This window comes from Callospermophilus lateralis, unplaced genomic scaffold (assembly GCF_048772815.1).
Source record: "Callospermophilus lateralis isolate mCalLat2 unplaced genomic scaffold, mCalLat2.hap1 Scaffold_129, whole genome shotgun sequence".
NCBI classification, from domain to species: Eukaryota; Metazoa; Chordata; class Mammalia; order Rodentia; family Sciuridae; genus Callospermophilus; species Callospermophilus lateralis.
In genome coordinates, this window is record NW_027512465.1 from 2,529,294 (window position 1) to 2,552,246 (window position 22,953).

At 36.4% G+C, this 22,953-nt stretch overlaps 1 protein-coding gene across 1 annotated transcript in view; it reads left to right on the forward strand.

Moving 5' to 3' along the window:
- The window catches only part of LOC143640164 (zinc finger homeobox protein 4-like), an 86,475-nt gene extending 69,714 nt beyond the window's left edge, over positions 1 to 16,761 (forward strand). The window contains 7 exon segments of the mRNA XM_077108069.1: positions 2,477 to 2,593; positions 9,603 to 9,736; positions 9,956 to 10,156; positions 10,672 to 10,747; positions 10,750 to 10,788; positions 11,341 to 15,721; positions 15,723 to 16,761. Coding sequence (XP_076964184.1) covers positions 2,477 to 2,593; positions 9,603 to 9,736; positions 9,956 to 10,156; positions 10,672 to 10,747; positions 10,750 to 10,788; positions 11,341 to 15,721; positions 15,723 to 16,761 — 5,987 coding nt within the window.
- Positions 16,762 to 22,953: the final 6,192 nt, after the last annotated feature.

The following is a 22,953-nucleotide window of genomic DNA, read 5'->3' on the forward strand; positions in this document are numbered from 1 at the left end:
TGCCTGCCTACTTCAAAGGAAGAACCAAAAAGAGAGAGAGAGGGAAAAAAAAGTCACAGAAGCAGAGGCATTGCAGGTAAATCCACCTCTGAGGGTTATGAGTTGTGGCTTGGAGGAGCCAGGCAAAGTTATGGCCTCAGAACTGCTGTTTGCGATTAAGTTGATGGGGAGAGTTTATCCCACAATCTTTCCCTGCTGCTGACACAGAGTCTTTGTTCACATTCAGATTTCTCAAACTGTTGCCAGGGTCAGGTGGAGGTCAGACACCACAGTGATGTATAGAAGAACATGTCTGGGAATTTCTCTCACACTTAAAACACATACCAGAAAATGAAGAAGAGGACCTTGCAAAATCTGTCTGATGAGACCCAGATTATACTGTAGCTTTTCTTTTAGTGCCTTCATAATTTTCTTTTTCTTCTCCTGACACACAATGTTTTATTAATGTGAGTTGCGATAGCCCTTACAATTTTATGTGCCCTCAAGATAAGGACACTCAGTAGCACTCTGACACTTCATTTTCCAGCCCTGGGGGAAAAGTCCAGTAAATCTTCTCAAATAAGTCTTGCATCCCTTCACCACAATAGTTGAAAAGAAATTGTCACGGGCCTGACTCTGGATATCATACCACATTTGTGGGCCTGACAGAACCACAGCCTTCCAGCTGTGTCTGGACCACCATACCCACCAGTCCAGCCAGTGCTGGAAGGAGGGATCCTGAGTTGGATCAGTAACTGATGGTCACTGATGGGTGAAAGCAGGAGAGAACCAGAAAAGATTCTTTATCTTCTTATAGTAAAATCTCCATGTGTTTTTGCCTGAAAGGGAAGCTTCCCCCAAGCCCTCAGATGACTGATTACCTTCATTGGGGTCTCCCCTCTGCTTTTGTGCAAAGTGCAAAAATAGAATAAATGGATTCCTATGGTGCCTTGGAGGACTCACAGTTGAACCAAACTCTTATTTGAATGTATTAAATGCCCTTGTTTTCCCTTTAGCTTTTTGGAGTTTCCTATAGAGCCCAGAACTGTTTCCCCTCTGTTGTTTTCCTACTCACACAGTTGCAGAGCATGGCTGGCAAGTGAGGCACTAAATATAATTTTTTTTGTGCTCAGCTGCTACATATGACAGTGGATATTTCCTTCTGCTGTCAGAATGTTATTAATAAAACATGGGGTGTGGAGAGGGCCACGATTTCCCCTTTCAATCACTATAGCATTTGCAATGAAAATTGTATTCAGTGTGTAATTTTCAGTTAATGCTTGACACTTAAAATGTCCGTAGCAGTGTTTTGTATGGTTACTGAAGGGTTAATTGTATCATGTTCTCTGCATAAAAGCTGTGCTTATCAAAAGCAAATAGAAGAGTGTATGCAAATGTGTGTCGATGACCTTTTGCCTTTCCAGGGTTAATTTATATGGTCATTAAAGATTTTATGAAATTGAGCAGCCTAGTGCTTCAAATCCCATTTTACCTTCTTCTCCTAATTTATGTAATTCACACCTGAACTGGGGAATATGATTTTTATTTTTTGTGCTACAATGAAAACAGCATGCCATGCTGTGGGGAGTTGAGAGCCTGGTTATCTGGCATTACTCAGATTGCTAAAAATTCATTAAAATGTGACATCAGCACACTGAGAGACAAATGATCACAGGATGAAAGAGAACAGTGGGCCTTTCACGGATTAGTGCTGCACAGCCCCAGCATAGAGGCTAACTGCATGAACAGATTAATCCACCAGCAGTGGCATAGCTAATATTTACAGAATAATTAAATAGGTTTGAGTTACTATGAGGATTTCCATGTAATCTAGCTGGTGTGAACCCGTGAATGAGGTGTGGGGTGATGTGGTTGTCATAGAAGTATACCTTGTTATGTCCTAGGCTCTATATAGTTTTCCCTATTAAAAAAAATACAAAACCCCCCACTATAACTGAAGCTTCAAACTCTTCCTCTACCAAAATTTCACAGAATTCCTCTGAGGTCTGGTATCTGAAGGAAGGAGTAATACCTGTCTTTTATTTAACCCACTGTTACCACATTATTTCACTAAGAATTTTTGCTAAGAATCTGATTTGTTCTGACACCTATTCAAGTTCATGGAATAAGGTCCATGTTGTTAGAAAGTTCTACTGTTAAAAGTACAGAAATGCCTTCCACCATTTTTTTCATCTTTTCAGCTTAAACTATATCAAATTATACAAAAAATGATTTCTTTCTTTCTTCTTTTTTTCAGTATAGATGCAGGCTCTCAGTGGATTAAAAATTTTGTTATTTTAGATAAAAAATTGCATGGGTACAGTCAATATGTTCTAATATGGACTTTTACATAAATGTGTGTTCTCTCTTTTGAGTAGGAATAGCTACAGACAATTCATGAATAAAGTTCTAACTTGGCCACCAAGTTTATTTTAGTGTGTGTTTTAGTTTTTTTCTTCTTTCTTCAATTGTATTCACTGGTCTCATTTCTTAACAGAAGAACATAGTGAGGAGACAGAAGGAGCTATTAAGCCCCCAGCAGTGGCCGAGGATGATGAGAAACACACAAGTGAGAGAGACAATGGCGAAGGCAAGAGCTCCCATAAAGATTCTGGTAAGATACTCCACTCTTTCACCTTTCATTTTCCTCTATCCCTCCATTTGCTGCAATCAGCCCTTCCTTCACTCCCCCCCCACCAAGCTTATTTAAAACTTTTTTTTATTTTAAACTGTCTGAACATTCCTACTACTATTCATTGCATGTGCATTTTGCATGTGATTTCTATCAGTAGCCTCCCATTGACCTATTTTTAATCATAACCATCTGACAGAATAGATGTGGATAAACTGAAGAATATTACAGGACAACCAGCGAGATTATTTTTTAATCAAGTCAGTTTGTGTGCATGTAATTTTTTAAGCACCTTTCATTAATCTTAGCTATACTTGTGATTCCTCTGATGGCATATTAATTTTTCATAAGCATAGGATTAGATATCACTTGAATTTTTTCATTCAGTCATATGTACCCCTGCCCAAACCATGTAACCCTAAAAATAAGTGCTATTTTTCCTCTTTTTTTCAACCTACACTCAGGAATTTGCCCTTTTTAAGGGCATCTATTTGAAGCATTTCAAACAAAATCCAGTGAAAAAGTTTACAGATGATTCAGCCTAAGAAAGAGGAAATATCATTGAAAAGGGATTAGGTGCTGGGTAATTTTGATCTTCCAGAATAGACAAATCCTGGTAATGAAAGCTACTGTCTTTGAAAACAAACTTTCATGTCATGACATTTACTTGTGCACAAACAAACCCTAGGCCAGCATCTGGTGTAGATACCTAAGGCTTTTTCTGTGTTTGATTTGGCAAATATATGGCTTCATCCATGCTTTGTATGTATGAGATGGAAATCAATGGTCGCAATGAATATTACATTGGCTACTTTTGCTGTACGCTATACCTAGTTTTATTTTGTTGGACTCATTGAAGCAGAAGAAGTGCTGAAACGGGTTCAAGCCTATTAGTTTCAGGTAGTCATCTATCTTTTCCTTGAATTCTAGTGACAGCTGCATATAAAGGAGCTTGTATTCACTATGAAGATATTGGGTTGAGCCAAATGTATCATTTTTTACATACAAGTTTATTTAAATCTGAATTATCCTATATTTGTAATTCCATCTCTTCATGTCTAAGTTTTACATGCCATTCAAAAATGATCTAAAGTGGCTCCCTGCTCCCCCACCCTCACCTTTTAATACTAAATGTCTCAGAGGATTCCAGGGAGAAAAGTGCCTTTGTTATTTGCTTCTAGGATGTGGTATCTAACATATGATTCTAATTTGATTTAAACAAAGAGGATCTAAGGTTGGTGTTGAGCCTAAAGTGAAATCTCTGAAAAGATGCCATAGCAGTATAGTAGCAGGCTGCCTCCTGAGGCTATTGACAAGGAATTTGAAGAACCTAGTGATCAGTTAATGTCAAGGGTAGTACTATCTAAACTTTATTTGAAAAGGATTGGAAATAGTAAGGTGGTCCATTTACTCTCTTTAGGATGGACGTCATCAAGACTAGTTGCTTGATTTGTTCAGGGACAGCAGGATCTATCTGTATTTAGTGATGACTTTCTCAGAGTAGTACAAAAACAGATTGCAAAGTGTATCCTTCTTATTCTTCAGAAGCCTGTGTAAAACACCCAGATATCACATTATCTTTTGCTGAGCGCCTATGTAATAGGATGTTATGTGAAGTATGAAATATCTAATGTCTAGTACCTTGTGAAGGATGGATTCTGGGATTCCTTTGAAAATGTATCTAATCTTACCATTGAGGAAAGAGTCTTGCTTAGAACATACCACAGATGCAGGGCTCTACCTCCACTGGTGCTGCTGTTCACTGCTCTGCATAAATAATGGCCCCAATGACTCCCTAACGGCCTGATGAGTTATGGTCCTTCCTTGGGTGCCTAATTGTACAATACAGACAGGACTCGGGTGTCTGAGAGGACACAGAATATTGCATAATGGTAGTTATTTAAAATAAATTTTATTCCCATAAAAAAGCTTCCCCAGGTGTATCTGCAGGGATAAAAATTAGCTCTAAGCAAGGACCAACTAAAAGCAAATGCTGAGATGCAAATCTTTAGCTTTGAAATCTCCTAGCCTTCAAGACAGTTCTTGTTATTGGAAATTAACATGAACTTTTTAACACGGTTTTATGCTTTTTAAATTGACAATTATTAGGTTAAAAAATTATTACATGGAATTTTTTTCTTTGTAAATATTTCTAATGATTAAATAGCAATGCACATAACATATCCTATATACATATATATTATATCAGTTAAAATTGTCAAAAGAATATTAGCAAAATTATAAAGTAATTACTATCTTAATATGTTAGATGGGAAAACAGTTTGACCCCACTTAAACATAGAACTTTTTTTTCTTGAATTTATTCTTTAATAGGCAAATCAACTCAGAATGCATAGCATATATATGTACATACATATACCAATATGTATAATATGTGTATTTGTGTCTGTATATACAGGCTCTATACAGCAACTACCTACAAATATATACTACGTGTACACACAACTAATATATAGGCACACAAACACATATACACTCCACCTCTCCCCACTTTCCAACCCATGAGCTCATGGTAGGAACCATGTTTTTCTACTTATCTCTAAATCAAAATACCTAGAAATGAACTGTTCTCAAAAATATTCATTGAACTAAATGTGAAATGATCTAAGGACATGAAATATTCTTTATACATTCCAAAAAATTCAATAAAACATAGAACTTTTTAAAAATGAAGGAATTAACACACGTTAGGAAGGCTATGTTTGTGTAAGCTGTTGTGCTGTGTTACTGACACTAATCTGTAGGACTGGAGCTCTCAAAATGAGACGTGGCAATATGCAAGTTATATTTGTTGAATATTCATGCATAATAGAAAAGCCTCGTAATGCTTCATTTATATTGTCATTTAAATCTAGTGCCACTTTAGATTAATTATAATCCAAATTATAGCTCTGTGCAGTACAAGAATTAATATAGAGTTTATCCAGATTAATACATTTGCATTGAAAATTAATATGTCTCTGCCGTGGCTAAGGGGACCACTTTTTAATAAGGGAGTAAACATGAGGAAAGATGGAAATTAACCTTCATTATTGCAATTAAAATTATCCTTTCATTCTACTCTCATTAGAAAGAATACTGTACTGGTAATTATAATTTAGAGTTATTTAGAGTTGAATAACATCTGTTATATCCAAGTTTTATAGTATTCAAACTTTACCAAATATATTGACTCATAAATAAAAACTCAGTGTTTTGTTTTATTGTTTTTTTTTTTTCAAGATTTGCTAGGGGTACACATGCATTATTGGATTTTCCTCACTTGTTATGAGTAAAAACGATTTTACAACCTTCTGTATTTTAGGGATTGAGAGTTATTAAGTAGGTGGCATCTGAATTGAAATGAATTATGTCATTTTTATATTAGCAATCTCATGCAATTTAGCTAATCCTATAACTGACAGATAATCATTGGCTCATCCATGTGGTAGTGTTTATTTGTAATTTGACTTCATTTTTTAGTTAAAATTCATTAAAATGACATTGTTCTTTGAGAATATTGTGGTGTCCTTTATGACACAAAATATATTATGATCTATTTCAATTTTTTTTTCTGGTCTAGGGTAACAAACTGGGTTTATTTCAAATTTAAGTTTGCAAATACAAACTAACTAATCACAGAACATTATCAGAACCTTCCTAAAATTAATTGGCCTTTATCTAATAAAAGACATGTCTAGGAAATTAGAATTCAGGAAAAACAACCAAGCAAATTTCCTGTACTTTGCCAGGAATGGCATAATATTATACTCGAGATAACACCCCTCTGAGTATAAAAGACAAATATATGTAAACTGTGTCTTCTACTGTCTTTACAAATAGTCCTCCCAGGGCTGGAGTTGTGGCTTAGGGGTAGAGCACTTGCCTTGCATGTATGAGACCCTGGGTTCGATCCTGAACACCACATAAAAATAAATAAATAAATAAAAATAAGGATATATTAAAAAAATAGTCCTCCCAACCTCCTCAAGCTTAAGAGTCATTTTTGTCATTTGTTATTATACTTCAGAATTCTCTCCTTCTACTTACTATGAGTTATTTTCATTTCTAGGGCACATAGCTAAAGTTAGGCAGGCTAGCCTTTATTTATAATTTTATAGCTTCTTAATTTAAAGCAAAATGGTCTTTGGAAACTTCACAGCTTATGTGAAAACTCATGGTTCAATGAATGCAGTTAATTAGCCAAATAGCCCTATAATAGTTGAAACTTAAATTTTCCTTTCTTGATGCAACACAGAACAGTATTTTAAGATATTTTTAGTTGTAGATGGATGTAATACTTTTATTTTATTTATTTATTTTTATGTGGTGATGAGGATAGAGCTTATTGTCTCACACGTGCTAGGAAAGTACTCTACCACTGAGCTACAAACCTAGCCCCCAAAGCAATTATGTTTTTGATGAATATAATAAGCATAAAATAAAGGCAATATATCCTTAATACACAGGTATAAATTATACAAAAAAACACACATCACTGTATAGGCTTAGTAAAATGTCTCAAATCTTGAACTTAATACTTTTTTATGGTTTTGTTTGTTTGGTTGGTTTACTGGGGATTGAACTCCTGGGCAATCTACCACTGAACTAAACCTCCAGCCCTTTTCACTTGTTATTTTGAGATGATGTCTTGCTGCACTGCCCAGGCTGGCCCCAAACTTGCAGTCCTCCTGCCTCAGCCCCCTGAGCTGCTGAGATTACAAGCAGGCACCCTAATGTGTGGTCTTTTATTCTCTTTTAAGATATCAATGTCAGGATAAGATACCCATTTGTGTGTGTGTGTGTGTGTGTGTGTGTGTGTGTGTATTTTTAATTAAGCCCATGAATATGCATTTAATAAAAGTTTCTGGAAAGTTGATTCTATTTCTGATGCTCCAAATGGCCTACAAGCAACAAATGTCATGGACAATTTTTTTTCAACTTTTTTTGTGATAGTCTTGAATGGACTTATAATTTTGTCTTGTCCAATTCTACTAGGAGCAAAATATAATGAAAAGGGTTACATCATGGTGTATTCATCTTCTAAGGAAGCATATTCTTACTCATTAATAGAAACTTTTAAAGAAAAATTTCACAGGCAGAGGCAACTGATAGGCACTTGCTGATTCTAATGACAGTCAATTTTGCACAACTTGATCTGATACATAAACAGTGAATTTGCAAATATTAAATATCATACTGTTTTTGTAAATTTTTTAACATCTACTAAGCATAAATTATATTCTGCCTTTCCTTTGAGAAAGAAAAATGAATTTTTATTAATTGTGAGATGAACATCCCCAGTTTTAGCACATCTTTAGGTATCAGATAATCAGATACTTTTTAATCAATATAATGAGACTTTAAATTTATTTCAAATTTAAGTTTATTCAAATACAAATGACACGTTATTTTTTAAACATCTAAAAAGAATTTGAATTTCTCTACAGCATATGCAAATAGAGAACAAAAGTGTTAATTAAAATAAAATCCAATGTTTATAAATTCAGAAATCAATATCAATGTAATCTGTAGAAAACTCAGCACTAATTCTGTATGTCAGGAACTAATTCAAACCTAAAGGAATAAAATTATTGTCATTATATCATTTAGATTCTATTTTAATTTAGTCTCCTCAGTATAACCCTTGAATTTGTTATGAATTTGAGATTTCTGAATTTATTTAAATGGTTTATATTATGCATCTGTACCCAGAGTAAAAATATTGTTCATTTTTATTTTGTTTCCAAAACACCCTTGACCTTATTTTTAAATAAAAAGTGGGTTATTTTGAAAAAAAAGAGAAAAAAATCACTTTAATTTATTCATTTATATGAACTGCATGTGGATTGAAGAAAAATCAAGATAAATCTTCATGCACAGCATACAATCAGATTACGCCTGGACTATATATTTACGCGGGGTCTGATAGCAATCAATGGTTTAGCTTCATTGCATTTCAAGATGTATTTGCACCCAGTTGTCCAGTGATAGTGTCCTCACCCTGGAAATAATTTAGTTGCAAATTGACTGGAAGATAGTGAAAACTGAAAGTTAAAATTAGAAATACTCATAATAAACAGCAGAAAAAAGGTCAGATGATGCCGTGCTATGATGAGATTGGAATGGCTGGTAAATGCGGTTTTGTGTTTGTCGTGAGATGTATGTGACATGCCTACCCAATGTCGCTGTAATATCCAGCCTCACAGAGGAGATTATCAGGCAAATTGATGCTGGAAAGAATTTTCTGTTAGATTGGGAAATTAGAATTGTGCTCTTTTCTTTGATGTGTGTGAGACTCCACCATATTACATTGCTCATCTGGGCAAAATTTTAAGTCATCTTTAACACCAAGTATTTGGATTAACCTCATAAAGCAATTGTCTTCTTAAGATTTGTCCTATAATGCTGTGTGTACAGCCAAGTGCTAAAACATCTCCAGCAAAGATAATATCCCTAATAGCAATAGCAATAGCAATGTAATGTATGGTTTGCTTTAACAATCTTTTGATTTTTAAATCCATTAATGATGTCAAAATATTTTAGTTCTTGAGTTATATCAAGCCAGCTCTTCTCAGAATTTTGAAATATTCTCTTCATTCAGAGATTTCAAAAAGAAATAGCTGATTAGATATTAGTAAAAATAATGAATTTCTGAGTTTGTATTTGTGAATGGGAATAGATTGGTTTTAATGCGATGAAGGCATTCTGGGACACCAGAGAGCACACGTTATTGATAAACCTCTCAAGGCCACCTAGGGTTATCTAAACATGAGACAGGAGTACATTTGAAAATATATTTATAAAGTCTACTAAGTCAGTGGACAAAAAAAGATGTGTTTCTTGTGTTTTGATCTGAGCATCATTTAAAAGTGCTTGCCTAATTCTTTTTGTGACTCAGTTAATTGACAGTCAGTTATTTGAAAAACATAATTTTCTATTTATGATATAATGTTTATAATTTGAGTTGCTCTATTCTTTTTGCAATCAGGAATAATCACACCAGAGAAGGAGCTAAAAGTCAGTGTAGCAGGGGGCACCCAGCCACTCCTGTTGGCTAAAGAAGAGGATGTTGCAACAAAAAGTTCAAAACCTTCAGAGGACAATAAATTCTGTCATGAACAGGTAAATAATGCTATTTTCCTTTGTTGTGGAAATCTCTTTTTGTTTGTCTGTTTGTTTACCTGTTACTAATAGTTTAAGAGCCCCCCAAATTCCATGTGATTGAAATGCACATAGACATATCCAAGGGCAATATTATTAACACTAGGTATTACTGCCAAAGTTCTGAAGTCATCAAAATACATTAACTCACAGAGGTCATGTTTATTCAATCTTTTCCAGTTCTATCAGTGTCCTTATTGTAACTACAATAGTAGGGACCAAAGTCGGATGCAGATGCACGTGCTGTCGCAGCACTCAGTGCAACTAGTCATCTGCTGTCCTCTCTGCCAGGACGTCCTCAGCAACAAAATGCATCTCCAGCTGCACCTGACTCATTTGTGCAGTGTGTCTCCAGATTGTGTGGAGAAGCTGCTTATGACAGTAAGGATACCAAATGTTGATGCATGTGTGACCTGATCTGGGTAAACTATCAATGCAAATATGTAATTATGGGTTGGTAGAAATTTATTTCTTCTGAGCTACTGAAAGGTCTTTTATTGACTGTGTTATAGAAATCACAGTGGAGGCCCATTTGTGGTCTCTTTTGCTTAGAGAAAAAAAAATATGATACAAAGCATAGCCTAATTAACTACGTATTTTGTGGTCTCTTTATATCTGTAATGTTAATCAAATGACTCATGTGGGCACTTTGCATTTCAAAGTTTCTTGATTATCATTATAAAAAAATAGACCTACAAAAAGCTTGAAACCATAATTAAGAGAAAGAAAAGAAAAGTACAGCATTGTAACAGCATTGGTCTGAAATCTGAAGGGATAGATGTCCCTGCTTTGGTTGGAAAAATGCAAATGGGATATGCTGCTGCCAAATGGGATAAGTGATGGAATTTATAATTTTCTGGAGTACATTTAACTTGGAACCCTTTTGGTTTTTAAAGGTGCCTGTCCCTGACATGATAATGCCAAACAGTATGCTGCTGCCAGCAGCCACCTCTGAGAAGTCAGAGCGGGACACACTGCAGCCATGACAGCGGAGGCATCTGGGAAATATACAGGTATTCCAGCTTATGATGAAGATCTGTGGAAAAGGCACTTAGGGACTTGCCCTTGTGGCAGTGCGCCAAGATTCTTACCATTAAAGATTTATTTTTAAAAAGCATGAAGGGAAGAAAATGTACAATGTTTCCGTGAGCCTTATTTTCCAAGACATATTTGACAACTGGTTATCTCCACCTGTCCTTGAGAAATCTAATTGCTGAACAGCCAAGAATATTCTATGTTGTTTTAATTAACTAACACCAAGATTATGGCCCTTGGTATCATGCCAATTGTAACATAGTGTATTTTTTTTTTTACTTTTGACTTGTTTTCTTCCCTATCCTGAAATTCCCCAAGATTGATGATGAATTCTTACTTATTATCATGTCTTCAGGATCCAGTCCAGTGCTGTTAGTAGTTACTTAGTAAATATTTAAAGTAATATTTAATTACTTAATAAATATCCAAAGAATCAGTTAAGTCAGAGGTCTTTATATTTATCCTATTTACAATCTATTGATATTGGAGCCATAGATTTCGTAACAGAGGTTTGTGCTTTCTCTGAACAGGTGAAAGCCCAATGGATGAGAAAAGTATGGCAGGTCTTGAGGATTCAAAGGCTAGCTTGGAAATAAAGAGTGAGGAGCAGAAACCAGCTAAAGAGCCCCCAGAAATATTGGAATGGAATAAAAATAGCAGTAAGGATGTGAAAATCCCTGACACACTGCAAGATCAACTAAACGAACAGCAAAAATGGCAACCTCTCTCTGTTTCTGACCGCCATGTTTATAAGTATTGCTGTAACCATTGTAGCTTGGCTTTTAAAACTATGCAGAAGCTTCAGATACATTCCCATTATCATGCAATTCGGGCTGCAACAATGTGTAACCTCTGCCAGCGTAGTTTCCGTACATTCCAGGCTTTAAAAAAACACTTGGAAGCAGGCCACCCAGAACTGAGTGAAACTGAACTTCAACAGCTCTATGCCTCCTTGCCCATGAATGGTGAACTTTGGGCAGAAAGTGAAGCTACGGCCCAAGATGACCATGGCTTAGAACAGGAAATGGAGAGAGAGTATGAGGTAGACCATGAAGGGAAGGCAAGTCCTGTAGGAAGTGATAGTAGTTCTATTCCAGATGACTTGGGCTCTGAACCAAAGCAGACCTTACCTTTTAGAAAAGGGCCCAATTTTACAATGGAAAAATTCCTTGATCCATCTCGTCCATATAAATGTACAGTGTGTAAAGAGTCATTCACCCAAAAGAACATTCTTTTGGTCCATTATAATTAAGTCTCTCACCTGCATAAGTTGAAAAAGCTTTTGCAGGAAGCCTCCAGTCCTGTCCCACAAGAAACCAACAGCAGCACAGACAACAAACCCTACAAGTGCAGCATCTGCAATGTTGCATACAGCCAAAGCTCGACATTGGAAATCCACATGAGGTCTGTGCTCCACCAGACAAAGGCCAGGGCTGCAAAGCTGGAGCCCAGCGGGCATGTGGCCAGTGGACACAGCATTGCAGCAAACGTAAATAGCCCTGGCCAAGGGATGTTAGATTCCATGAGTTTAGCAGCAGTCAACAGCAAAGATACCCACTTAGATGCCAAAGAATTAAATAAAAAGCAAACTCCTGAATTAATCTCTGCTCAGCCTACACATCACCCACTGCAGTCACCAGCACAAATTCAGATGCAACTGCAGCATGAGTTACAACAGCAAGCTGTGTTCTTTTAGCCACAGTTTCTAAACCCAGCCTTTTTGCCTCATTTTTCCATGACTCCAGAAGCACTGCTGCAGTTTCAGCAGCCTCAGTTTCTCTTTCCATTCTACATACCTGGGATGGAATTCAGTCTGGGTTCAGATTTGGGCTTGCCAGGCTCTGCCACATTTGGTATTCCGGGCATAACAGGAATGGCTGGCTCCTTGCTTGAGGATCAGCAGATTCAAACGCAACATCATGTTGGCCAAACTCAACTCCAGATTCTACAGCAGCAAGCACAACAGTACCAAGCCACACAGCCCAAGCTGTAGCCTCAGAAACAGCAGCAGCAGCAGCTGCAGCCACAACCCCAGCAGCAGCAGCCAAGCAAATTATTGAAACAAGAGCAAAACAATCTAGCCAATACAGACTGCCAGATCATGAAGGACATACCATCTTATAAGGAAGCAGAAGAAATTGCCGAAAAGCAAGAGAAACCAAAGCATGAATTTGTAAATGAAGGTGAAGGACTCAAAGAAGGCAAAGACATAAAGAAGCAAAAATCCTCAGAACCATCCATCCCTCCACCCCGAATAGCCTCGGGGGGCAGAGGAAATGCAGCCAAAGCTTTATTGGAAAACTTTGGTTTTGAATTAGTCATCCAGTATAACGAAAACAGGCAGAAGGTACAGAAGAAGAACAAGAGTGGCGAAGGGGAAAACACTGACAAACTGGAATGTGGAACGTGTGGTAAATTGTTTTCCAATGTTCTCATCCTGAAGAGTCACCAAGAGCATGTACATGGGCAATTTTTTCCCTACGGAGCACTAGAAAAATTTGCTCCTCAGTACAGGGAGGCCAATGACAAGCTTTTTCCAAATTCTCCATATTCCCCTGAAATGCCACCGCCACCTCCACCTCCACCTCCGCCTCCTCCCCTGCCACCAGCTCCCCCACAGCCTTTTCCCATGGGTCCCATGAAAATCCCAAGCACGGTTTCTACCCCTCTGCAAGCTCCCCCGACCCCTCCGCCACCACCTCCTCCTCCTCCCCCTCCCCCTCCACCCCCACCTTCTGCTACCCCCCAGGTCCAGCTGCCTGTTTCTCTGGACCTTCCGCTCTTTTCTTCCATCATGATGCAACCAGTGCAACACCCCACACTCCCCCCACAGCTTGCCCTGCAGCTGCCACAGATGGACACTCTCTCAGCAGATCTCACTCAACTTTGCCAGCAGCAGCTCGGGTTAGATCCAAACTTCTTAAGGCATTCTCAGTTCAAACGCCCCCGGACAAGAATTACAGATGATCAACTAAAAATCCTGAGGGCTTATTTTGACATCAATAATTCTCCAAGTGAAGAACAGATCCAAGAAATGGCAGAGAAATCTGGCCTTTCTCAAAAAGTTATCAAACACTGGTTTCGAAATACCCTTTTTAAGGAATGACAGAGAAATAAGGATTCACCATACAACTTCAGTAACCCTCCAATCACTGTTTTGGAAGATATCTGAATTGACCCACAGCCCGCCTCTTTAGAACATTACAAGTCGGATGCCTCCTTCAGCAAAAGGTCTTCGAGGACCAGGTTTACCAACTACCAGCTGAGGGTCCTACAAGACTTTTTTGACACCAACGCTTACCCAAAAGATGATGAAATAGAACAACTCTCTACCATTCTTAATCTACCCACTCCGTTTTTTGTTGTATGGTTCCAGAACGCCAGGCAGAAAGCACAAAAGAGCTATGAGAACCAAGCAGAAACTAAAGACAATGAAAAGAGAGAACTCACGAATGAACACTACATTCGAACGAGCAACATGCAGTACCAATGTAAAAAGTGCAATATGGTTTTCCCCAGGATCTTTGACTTGATTACACATCAGAAAAAACAGTGTTATAAGGATGAAGATGACGATGCCCAAGATGAAAGCCAGACGGAAGACTCCATGGATGCCACAGATCAGGTGGTTTACAAGCATTGTGCGGTGTCTGGACAAACGGATGCAGCCAAAACCTCCACTGTCCCTGCAGCAAGTTCTGGCTTGGGGACTAGCACGCCCTTGATTTTGTCACCCAAACCAGAACCTGAGAAGGCTTCTCCAAAACCTGACTATCCCACAGAAAAGCCAAAGCAGAGTGACCCTTCACCCCCTTCTCAAGGCACCAAACCAGCCCCATCATTAGCATCGACTTCAATAGACCCACCACAGGCGCCCACTGCCCAGCCACAGCCGCAGCCACCCAAACAACCCCAACTTATTGGAAGACCTCCCTCGGCCTCTCAAAACCCAGTCCCTTCCAGTCCACTGCAAATTTCCATGACTTCTCTCCAGAACAGTCTACCTCCACAGTTACTCCAGTACCAATGTGATCAGTGTACCGTTGCCTTCCCAACGCTGGAACTTTGGCAGGAGCACCAGGACATGCACTTCCTCGCTGCTCAAAACCAGTTCCTTCACTCTCCATTCTTGGAAAGGCCCTTGGACATGCCCTACATGATATTCGATCCCAACAACTCTCTGATGACTGGACAGCTGCTGGGTAGCTCTGTCACACAAATGCCACCTCAGACCAGTTCCTCCCACGATGCTACCACCCCAGGCACTGTTGCTGCTTCCCTTAAAAGGAAACTGGATGACAAAGAAGATAATAATTGCAGCGAAAAGGAGGGTGGAAATAGCGGTGAAGACCAACACTGTGATAAGCGCTTGAGAACCACAATCACCCCCGAACAACTGGAAATACTCTATGAGAAATATTTGCTAGACTCCAATCCTACCCGCAAAATGCTCGATCATATTGCACGTGAAGTCGGGCTGAAAAAAAGAGTCGTGCAAGTCTGGTTCCAGAATACACGTGCACGAGAAAGGAAAGGCCAGTTCCGGGCAGTGGGTCCAGCACAGTCTCATAAACGGTGTCCATTCTGCCGAGCCCTGTTTAAGGCAAAGTCAGCTTTAGAAAGCCACATTCGCTCTCGGCACTGGAATGAAGGAAAGCAGGCAGGTTACAGCTTGCCACCAAGCCCTTTAATATCCACAGAGGACGGAGGAGAAAGCCCACAGAAATACATTTATTTTGATTATCCGTCTTTGCCATTAACTAAAATTGATCTATCGAGTGAGAATGAATTGGCTTCTACAGTGTCAACACCTGTTAGTAAAACAGCAGAGCTGTCACCGAAGAATCTTTTAAGCCCTTCTTCTATTAAAGCAGAATGTCCTGAGGATGTAGAGAATTTAAACGCCCCTCCTGTCTGGATATGATCAAACTAAAGCTGAATTTGATGAGACTTCGTCCATCAATACAGCTATCAGCGATGCCACCACTGGAGATGAGGGAAACACTGAGATGGAAAGTACCACAGGAAGTTCTGCAGATGTGAAACCAGCACTCTCTCCTAAAGAGCCAAAAACTCTGGATGCTTTGCCAAAACCAGCAACCACACCCACAACTGAGGTCTGCCATGACAAATTTCTCTTTTCACTTACCAGTCCATCAATCCATTTCAATGAGAAAGATGGTCACCGTGACCAAAGCTTTTATATCACAGATGACCCTGATGACAACGCTGATCGCAATGAAACCTCCAGCATAGCTGACCCCAGCTCACCGAATCCATTTGGGTCTAGCAACCCTTTTAAATCCAAAAGTAATGATTGGCCAGGTCATAAGCGTTTCAGGACCCAGATGAGCAATCTTCAACTCAAGGTTCTCAAGGCTTGCTTCAGTGACTACCGAACGCCAACCATGAAAGAATGTGAAATACTGGGCAATGAGATTGGTCTGCCCAAATGGGTGGTCCAGGTGTGGTTTCAAAACGCAAGGGCAAAAGAAAAGAAATTTAAAATCAACATAGGGAAGCCTTTCATGATCAATCAAAGTGGAACGGGAGGCACCAAACCAGAGTGTATTCTCTGCGGGGTGAAATACTCTGCCCGCTTGTCCATCAGAGATCATATTTTCTCTAAACAGCACATTTCAAAAGTGAGAGAGACCGTGGGCAGTCAGCTGGATTGGGAGAAAGATTATTTAGCTCCAACTACTGTTCGGCAGCTGATGGCACAGCAAGAATTTGATCGAATAAAGAAAGCTTCAGATGTTCTGGGCTTAACTGTACAGCAGCCAGGCATGATGGACAGCAGCTCCCTCCATGGTATCAGTTTGCCAGCAGCCTATCCGGGACTCCCTGGCCTTCCTCCAGTTCTTCTCCCCGGAATGAACAGTCCATCCTCCTTCCCCGGATTTCCACAAAATTCAAACAGTAAATCATATAAAGGAAAGTCAGTTTAGTTAATAGATGGCACTAAGAAGTCAATCACAAGTGACCAAGAATAGGGTAAATTTGGATTTCTTTTAATTTCAGTAAGTGAAACCAAATTAATTATAAATTATTTCACACACACACACACACACACACACATACACACACACACATATATATATATATATATATATATATATATATATATATATAGAGAGAGAGAGAGAGAGAGAGAGAGAGGGGAGAGGAGAGGAGAGAGAGAGTGCTCTAATAACCAAGAAGTAGATCAACCTGCACATGAAGAAAAATAAAGACTAGATAGATCATAGCAGATTCTTAGCAATGTATTGATTAATTTATCATATTTTTTACCTTAGAAATATTATTTGTATATATCAATTTCAAAACTCATTTCAAATGACGTTCCAACACAAACATGTTGCATAATATTTGATATACCTATTAAGAATGCAAAACATTAAATATTATATTCATCTGTCTTTTAACTTATGTTCTTTCCAAGGGGCAGAATTTTTGTTTTCTTTTTCTTTTTCAATTTGTCTGCCCGATAAGTGCAATGAAGATCAAAAGTTGAGGGCCCTCTAGCCATAGAAATCTACCTGTGTTGCACTTAGCACGTAATAAAGTTCATATCTAAAGTTTAATAACTTTTAATAACTTTTAATAAGTCATTGTTTAAAGTTAATGACTTCTATGATAATTGTACTTCAGTAGTACTATGAAATTTTGAATTTTGTAGCATCCATTGCTATTGGTTACTGTTATCCCATGCCTTGCTACTCATCTGACCTGCCATAGCTTAGTTTTATAATTAAGGCATAACAAACTGGGCTGTTAAAACAAGTTAAAATTAGACCCTAGTATATAACTTAGTCATCCCATAAACCAGTTTACTATTATTAGGATCAAACAGGTGAGCTTCTATTTTGTGTGTTTATTCACACAATTATTAAAGAAGTATTTTAAAAAGTAATTTTAGAATATTGTCAAAAGAAAGATATACAAAATTATTTGGAAGATTTAAAGAAAGTCAAAACCACAATTTCATTACCAGTAACAGTCTTTAACTTATTCTGAATCAATCTAGTCCTCTGGGCAAATTTATTATCCAGGGTTCATTTGACAATATCTGGAGAAAATTTTGGTTGTCATAATTGGGTATGGGAGAGTAACTTTTTATTGGTATTTTGTGAATGAAAGTAAAGGATTCTGCTAAATATCGCACATGTTACAGGATAGTTGACCACAAGAAAAGTATGTAACCTGAAATGTCATAGCCTACAGTTGAGAAATAGTGATCTACATAATAAGGAATGCCTTTCAAACAGGGAAATATCCAAGTTCCAGAAAAAATGCCATTTTTTATATCTATGTTCACATTATCAGCAAAATTAAAATATATTTTCATCACCTGTTGATGAGAGTCCTACACATATGACCTTTGGAAGCAGATGAATAATGATTACAGTTACAGATTCCCTTAGTATCTTAGTGGTTGTGAATTAGTATGGAAGTTTTGGATGGAAGTAACAGAATTCTGACTCAAATTCTATTAAACAATAAGGAAGATTAGTACTTTACGTGGAGGAATTGCAGTGGTAGTTTGAAACCAGAATTAGTTGATTTAGTATCAACAAGAACCACTTTGTTCCACATTCTTTATGGTTTGCCATCTACAATGAGAACATTCTAAAACCTGTTCTCTTTTCAATCACAACATCCAGGATCTTTCTTTTGGCCTGAAAACTAAAAGTTGTATGCATTTATTATAAGCAACATGATGAGTTAAGTGGAATGATTATATTGCATTACCTAATATATTTATTGATTTTGTTCTAAAAGCATTTAAAACCCCTTTGCATTTTCAAGAATGCAATATGTTGTCAATAAGTGTAGTTGCCACGCAAAAAAATAAATCAATAAAAGATCTCATGAACTTATTTCCCTTACCCAACTGTAATTACATATTGCCTGAGCAACTTCTCTCCACCCCAGCTCCTAGTAGCCAGTGTTACACACTCAATTTCTATGAGGTCGACTTCTTTAGATGAATTAGATAATTTTTTCTTAATTTTTAATTGTTTTCATTAGTACATTATATCTATACATAATAATGACACTCATTGTGACATATTCATAGATGACATAACATAATATGCTCCATTTTATCTCCACTAATCCCCTTTTCCTTTCCTCTTTTCTCCTCCTTATCCCCTTCTTATACTCTACAGGTTTCCCTTCTATTAATTTTTTTAATTTGTACATTATAAATACAAATAAAAATGGGATTCATTGTGATATCTTCATTCATGCACATTACATAATTTGAACAATTTAATTCCCCAGAACCTCCTCTGACAGTCCCCTCCTATGTCCCCCTTCTCTGCTGTACTATAACACCTTGTTTCCTGAGATTACCCCCATTGTTTTTTTTTAATTCTCTTTTCTCTCTAACTTTTGCATATGAGAGAAAACCTCCAACCCTTGACTTTCTGACATAGGCTTATTTCACTTAGCTTGGTGTTCTCCAGTTTCATCCATTTGCCAGAAAATGCAATAATTTAATTCTTCTTTATGACTAAGTAAAACACCATTGTGTTTATGTACTATGTTTTATTTACCCATTAATCTATTGATGGACACCTAAGCTAGCCTGGCTTATTTCACTTACCATAATATCCCCCAGATTCACCTATGTTGTCACAAATGACAAAAATTTCCTTCATTGTATGACTGTAAAAAACTCTAGTGATATACATAATATATATATTAGAGGAAGAGAAATGCTTGGTGAACCAAAACCAATTCCATAGTCAAACTTTGTACACACTAACCCCAAAATCCAACTGTCCTTTTTTTTGTATAAACCAATGTAGTTAAAGTTTTGTCAGTTGTTATGAGTTATTATTCTTTCATATATAATTACCTTGAATAACCATTCTGGTAGTTGGAACAGTGGTAAAATATTTCAGTATTTTTATTCAGTTTGTTATTATTATTTGTAGATCCATACTTGGAATATAATTATTATGTTAGCTTTTAATAAAAAATGTTACTACAAAAATGAGTTTATAAGGTCCATTATTTTCTCATTCCTATGAAAATATTTATAGAAGAATTTGTCTATTTGTCTTCACAGCAGTCACTGAAATGTTAACAGGTATTTTATGTTTTTTCCTAGTATGTATTTTAAATCATTGATCTTAATACTTTCACTGATCTAATCAAACATTTGTCTTATATGTTCTTTTTTCTCAGAATATATAATTGTTGAAGTGTTTCCAGTTATTCTGTAAAGGACATGTGAATCAGATGATTGGATGTTCTGGGACACAGTAATTGCCTGTCCTGATTTCACTTGAAAGTTGTGCAAAGTCTAGTTCTGAGAAATACCTTTTATAAAGGTAAAGATTAAATTGATTTTCTATATATTTTAAGATGCTATTATTCATTTGCTGTCCATTTGTAACAGTTTGGTATGTACTTTTGTGTGGTTGCCATAGTGTTGACTCACCAATTCTGCTTTATGGAGTAGAAGAACAGATTTTAAAAGGTTTATTCACCTAAAGGTCAGAATTCTTGGTATCTTTTTTGTTCCTGGACAATGCAAAGATAATTTTACACTGAGCAGAGACCTTCTTTCTGTCACACTCAACCTCTCTTAACCTTTACTTTCCATATACTGTAAAGAGTAGTTCTGAGCCAGAGAGTTTCAGAAGAGCTTTCTTTGCTCTGTGCCTCTTTGCTACTCAAATATATGCTAAATGAAAACATAAAAATGAGCCTGGTTCTGAAACTTTGAAGTGATTTGATTGTGAGTGTGTATTGGGATATTAAAATAAAAAGCATGAACATTATAATTACCAGGATTCTTGGTTCCAGACCTTCTATTATAAATAAATACCATACTATAGTTTTAGTTTACTTTTTTCCCTTTACTGACTGTTCTTTTTGTTAAATTTTGTAACAGCTTTTAAAATGTTCAAAAATCTGTAAACATGCCCCTTGTTATTTAAGTCACAGGTTGACAAATTGTGTCCCTCAGGGAAAATATGGCTTTTTGCCTGTTTTGGAAATAGAGTTTTATTGGAATGGAGTCATGCCATTTGTTGATGGTTCTTACCTCACTACAATAGCAGAATTTAGTAGTTGCAAAATAAACTGTATGGCTTATAAAACATAAAATATTTACTATTTGCTCCTATTCAGAGGAAAAAACTGGTCAAAATATACTCCAGAATTACTGTCTCATTTCTGCAGGTGGCATGATGTTTTTATTTTTTCAGAAGCCATTTTGTTTTGTAACTTAAACACTGACTCCTTAATATACATGTTTGCATTAAAGAATTTATCAGACAATTACTACCAGTAAGAAATCAGAAGCAAAATAAATACAATAGTGCTCCATTTTATTTATGTTTTAAAGTCTTCAAGGTCAATAAAATTATATGTAAGATTGATTAATGCAGCTTAATCAGTTAATTAATATGGAAAATAAGTTTCTTAAAAATTAAAAAGTCTGTTCATTTATTCAGTGTTCTGAAAGATAAATTATATTTTACTCTAAGTTTTCCATGTTTATTTAAAACTCTAAAGCATTTATTGACAATAAAAAGGCAGAAGATTTTCAGAAATAGCATCAATATTTTCTAAGTATTATATTCACTATTTTCCAACTAGATTTTATATTGTCATAAGATGCATTTTTGAAATTTTAATGATGATTAATGGGAAAATGTTATTGGTTTTGCATATGAGAGTTTACAAATGCAAATAATATTTATGGAAAGGCCAAGCTGAATAATAAATAGTTGTCTATACAGATTTTTATTAATTGAGAATTTTTTTGTTAAAGTAAATGACTAGATTTAAATTAATGTTTATTAAAAGTTTAATCCAAATTCATTTGTATAATAGAAATAAACTACTTGTTTCCTCATACTATGTCTTTAGATTATATTCTGACTTAGATTATTTCTAGATTTTCTAAAATATATTATTACTACACAAATTTTGACATGAAGGCATATTCTTTGATTTTTAATAAAATACATATTGTTACTCAAAATTACTCAAATGAGCTAAACACTGTTATTCAAAATAGAATGATTATGACATTATTTGCATTATATGAAAAGGCAAATCTTAATTAATCTAGTCATAACTCAATTTTTCTTGATGGTTTTCTGTTAGAAATCTTGAAGCACTTTAAAAGTTACATTTCAATTCTTTGACATTACATATTTCTCATGATTATTGTAGGTTAAAGTATAACATTATTTCCTCTGTCTTTTCCAATATGTCATCAATATGGGCTTTTTTTTTTTGTTCTGGATATCATCAGGTTCCCCATCACTTTCTATTCTCAGTGTGTATATCAACTAATTGACATACATATTCAGAAATTTTTGATAATCCAATTTCTGGTTTAGAGTTTAAAACTCATTATAAATTTTGTTTTTTAACATGAAAAATAAAATTGAATGACATGCAAACAAGATAATATTTTTGTTTCTATTTCACAATTAAAATATGTAAATTGCCAATAAACAAATCATTCATGTTGGTTTAAATTGATATATTGATGCACTCTCTATTGATTGAATGCTCTTACTCAATATGATACTATTATTTATTTTTTTTAATAGAGGGCTTTTATGCTAGAATTGTCCAAATAGAACTTTATAGCAATTAGGTGATAAATGGAGTTTTATTCTATGTAAAATTTCTAAGAAGCAGTCATTCACTCTGTGGTTATTTCCCCATGTTCTTTAGTAATAAGGGAAGTATGCATTCTTAGTAACAGGCAAAATTCCCACATAGGTCCCTGAACCATCTGAGCCATGCAATGCTCAGATGCATAATGCTGGAAAGCACTAAGTGAAAGCTACATTGCTTTCCTAGGGGAACTGTAGAAATGCTTTATGAAGTGCTCAGTTCTCAGTGTTCATGCACCTACAAATTCATATCTTGAAACTTAATCCAGAATGCCATAGAAGGGAGAAATGGATCTTTAGTGCATGGTTGGCATATGAGAATTTCACTTTCATTAATAGACTTTTGTCCTCACAAAGGAGGACCAAAGGGTGGTGTTTTCTCCTTTTGCAATATGAAGATGTAGCAAGAAGGCAACATCAGTGAAGCAGGGGCCTCTCACCAAACACAAATCTTCTCTTATTTCGATTTGGACTTCTTAACCA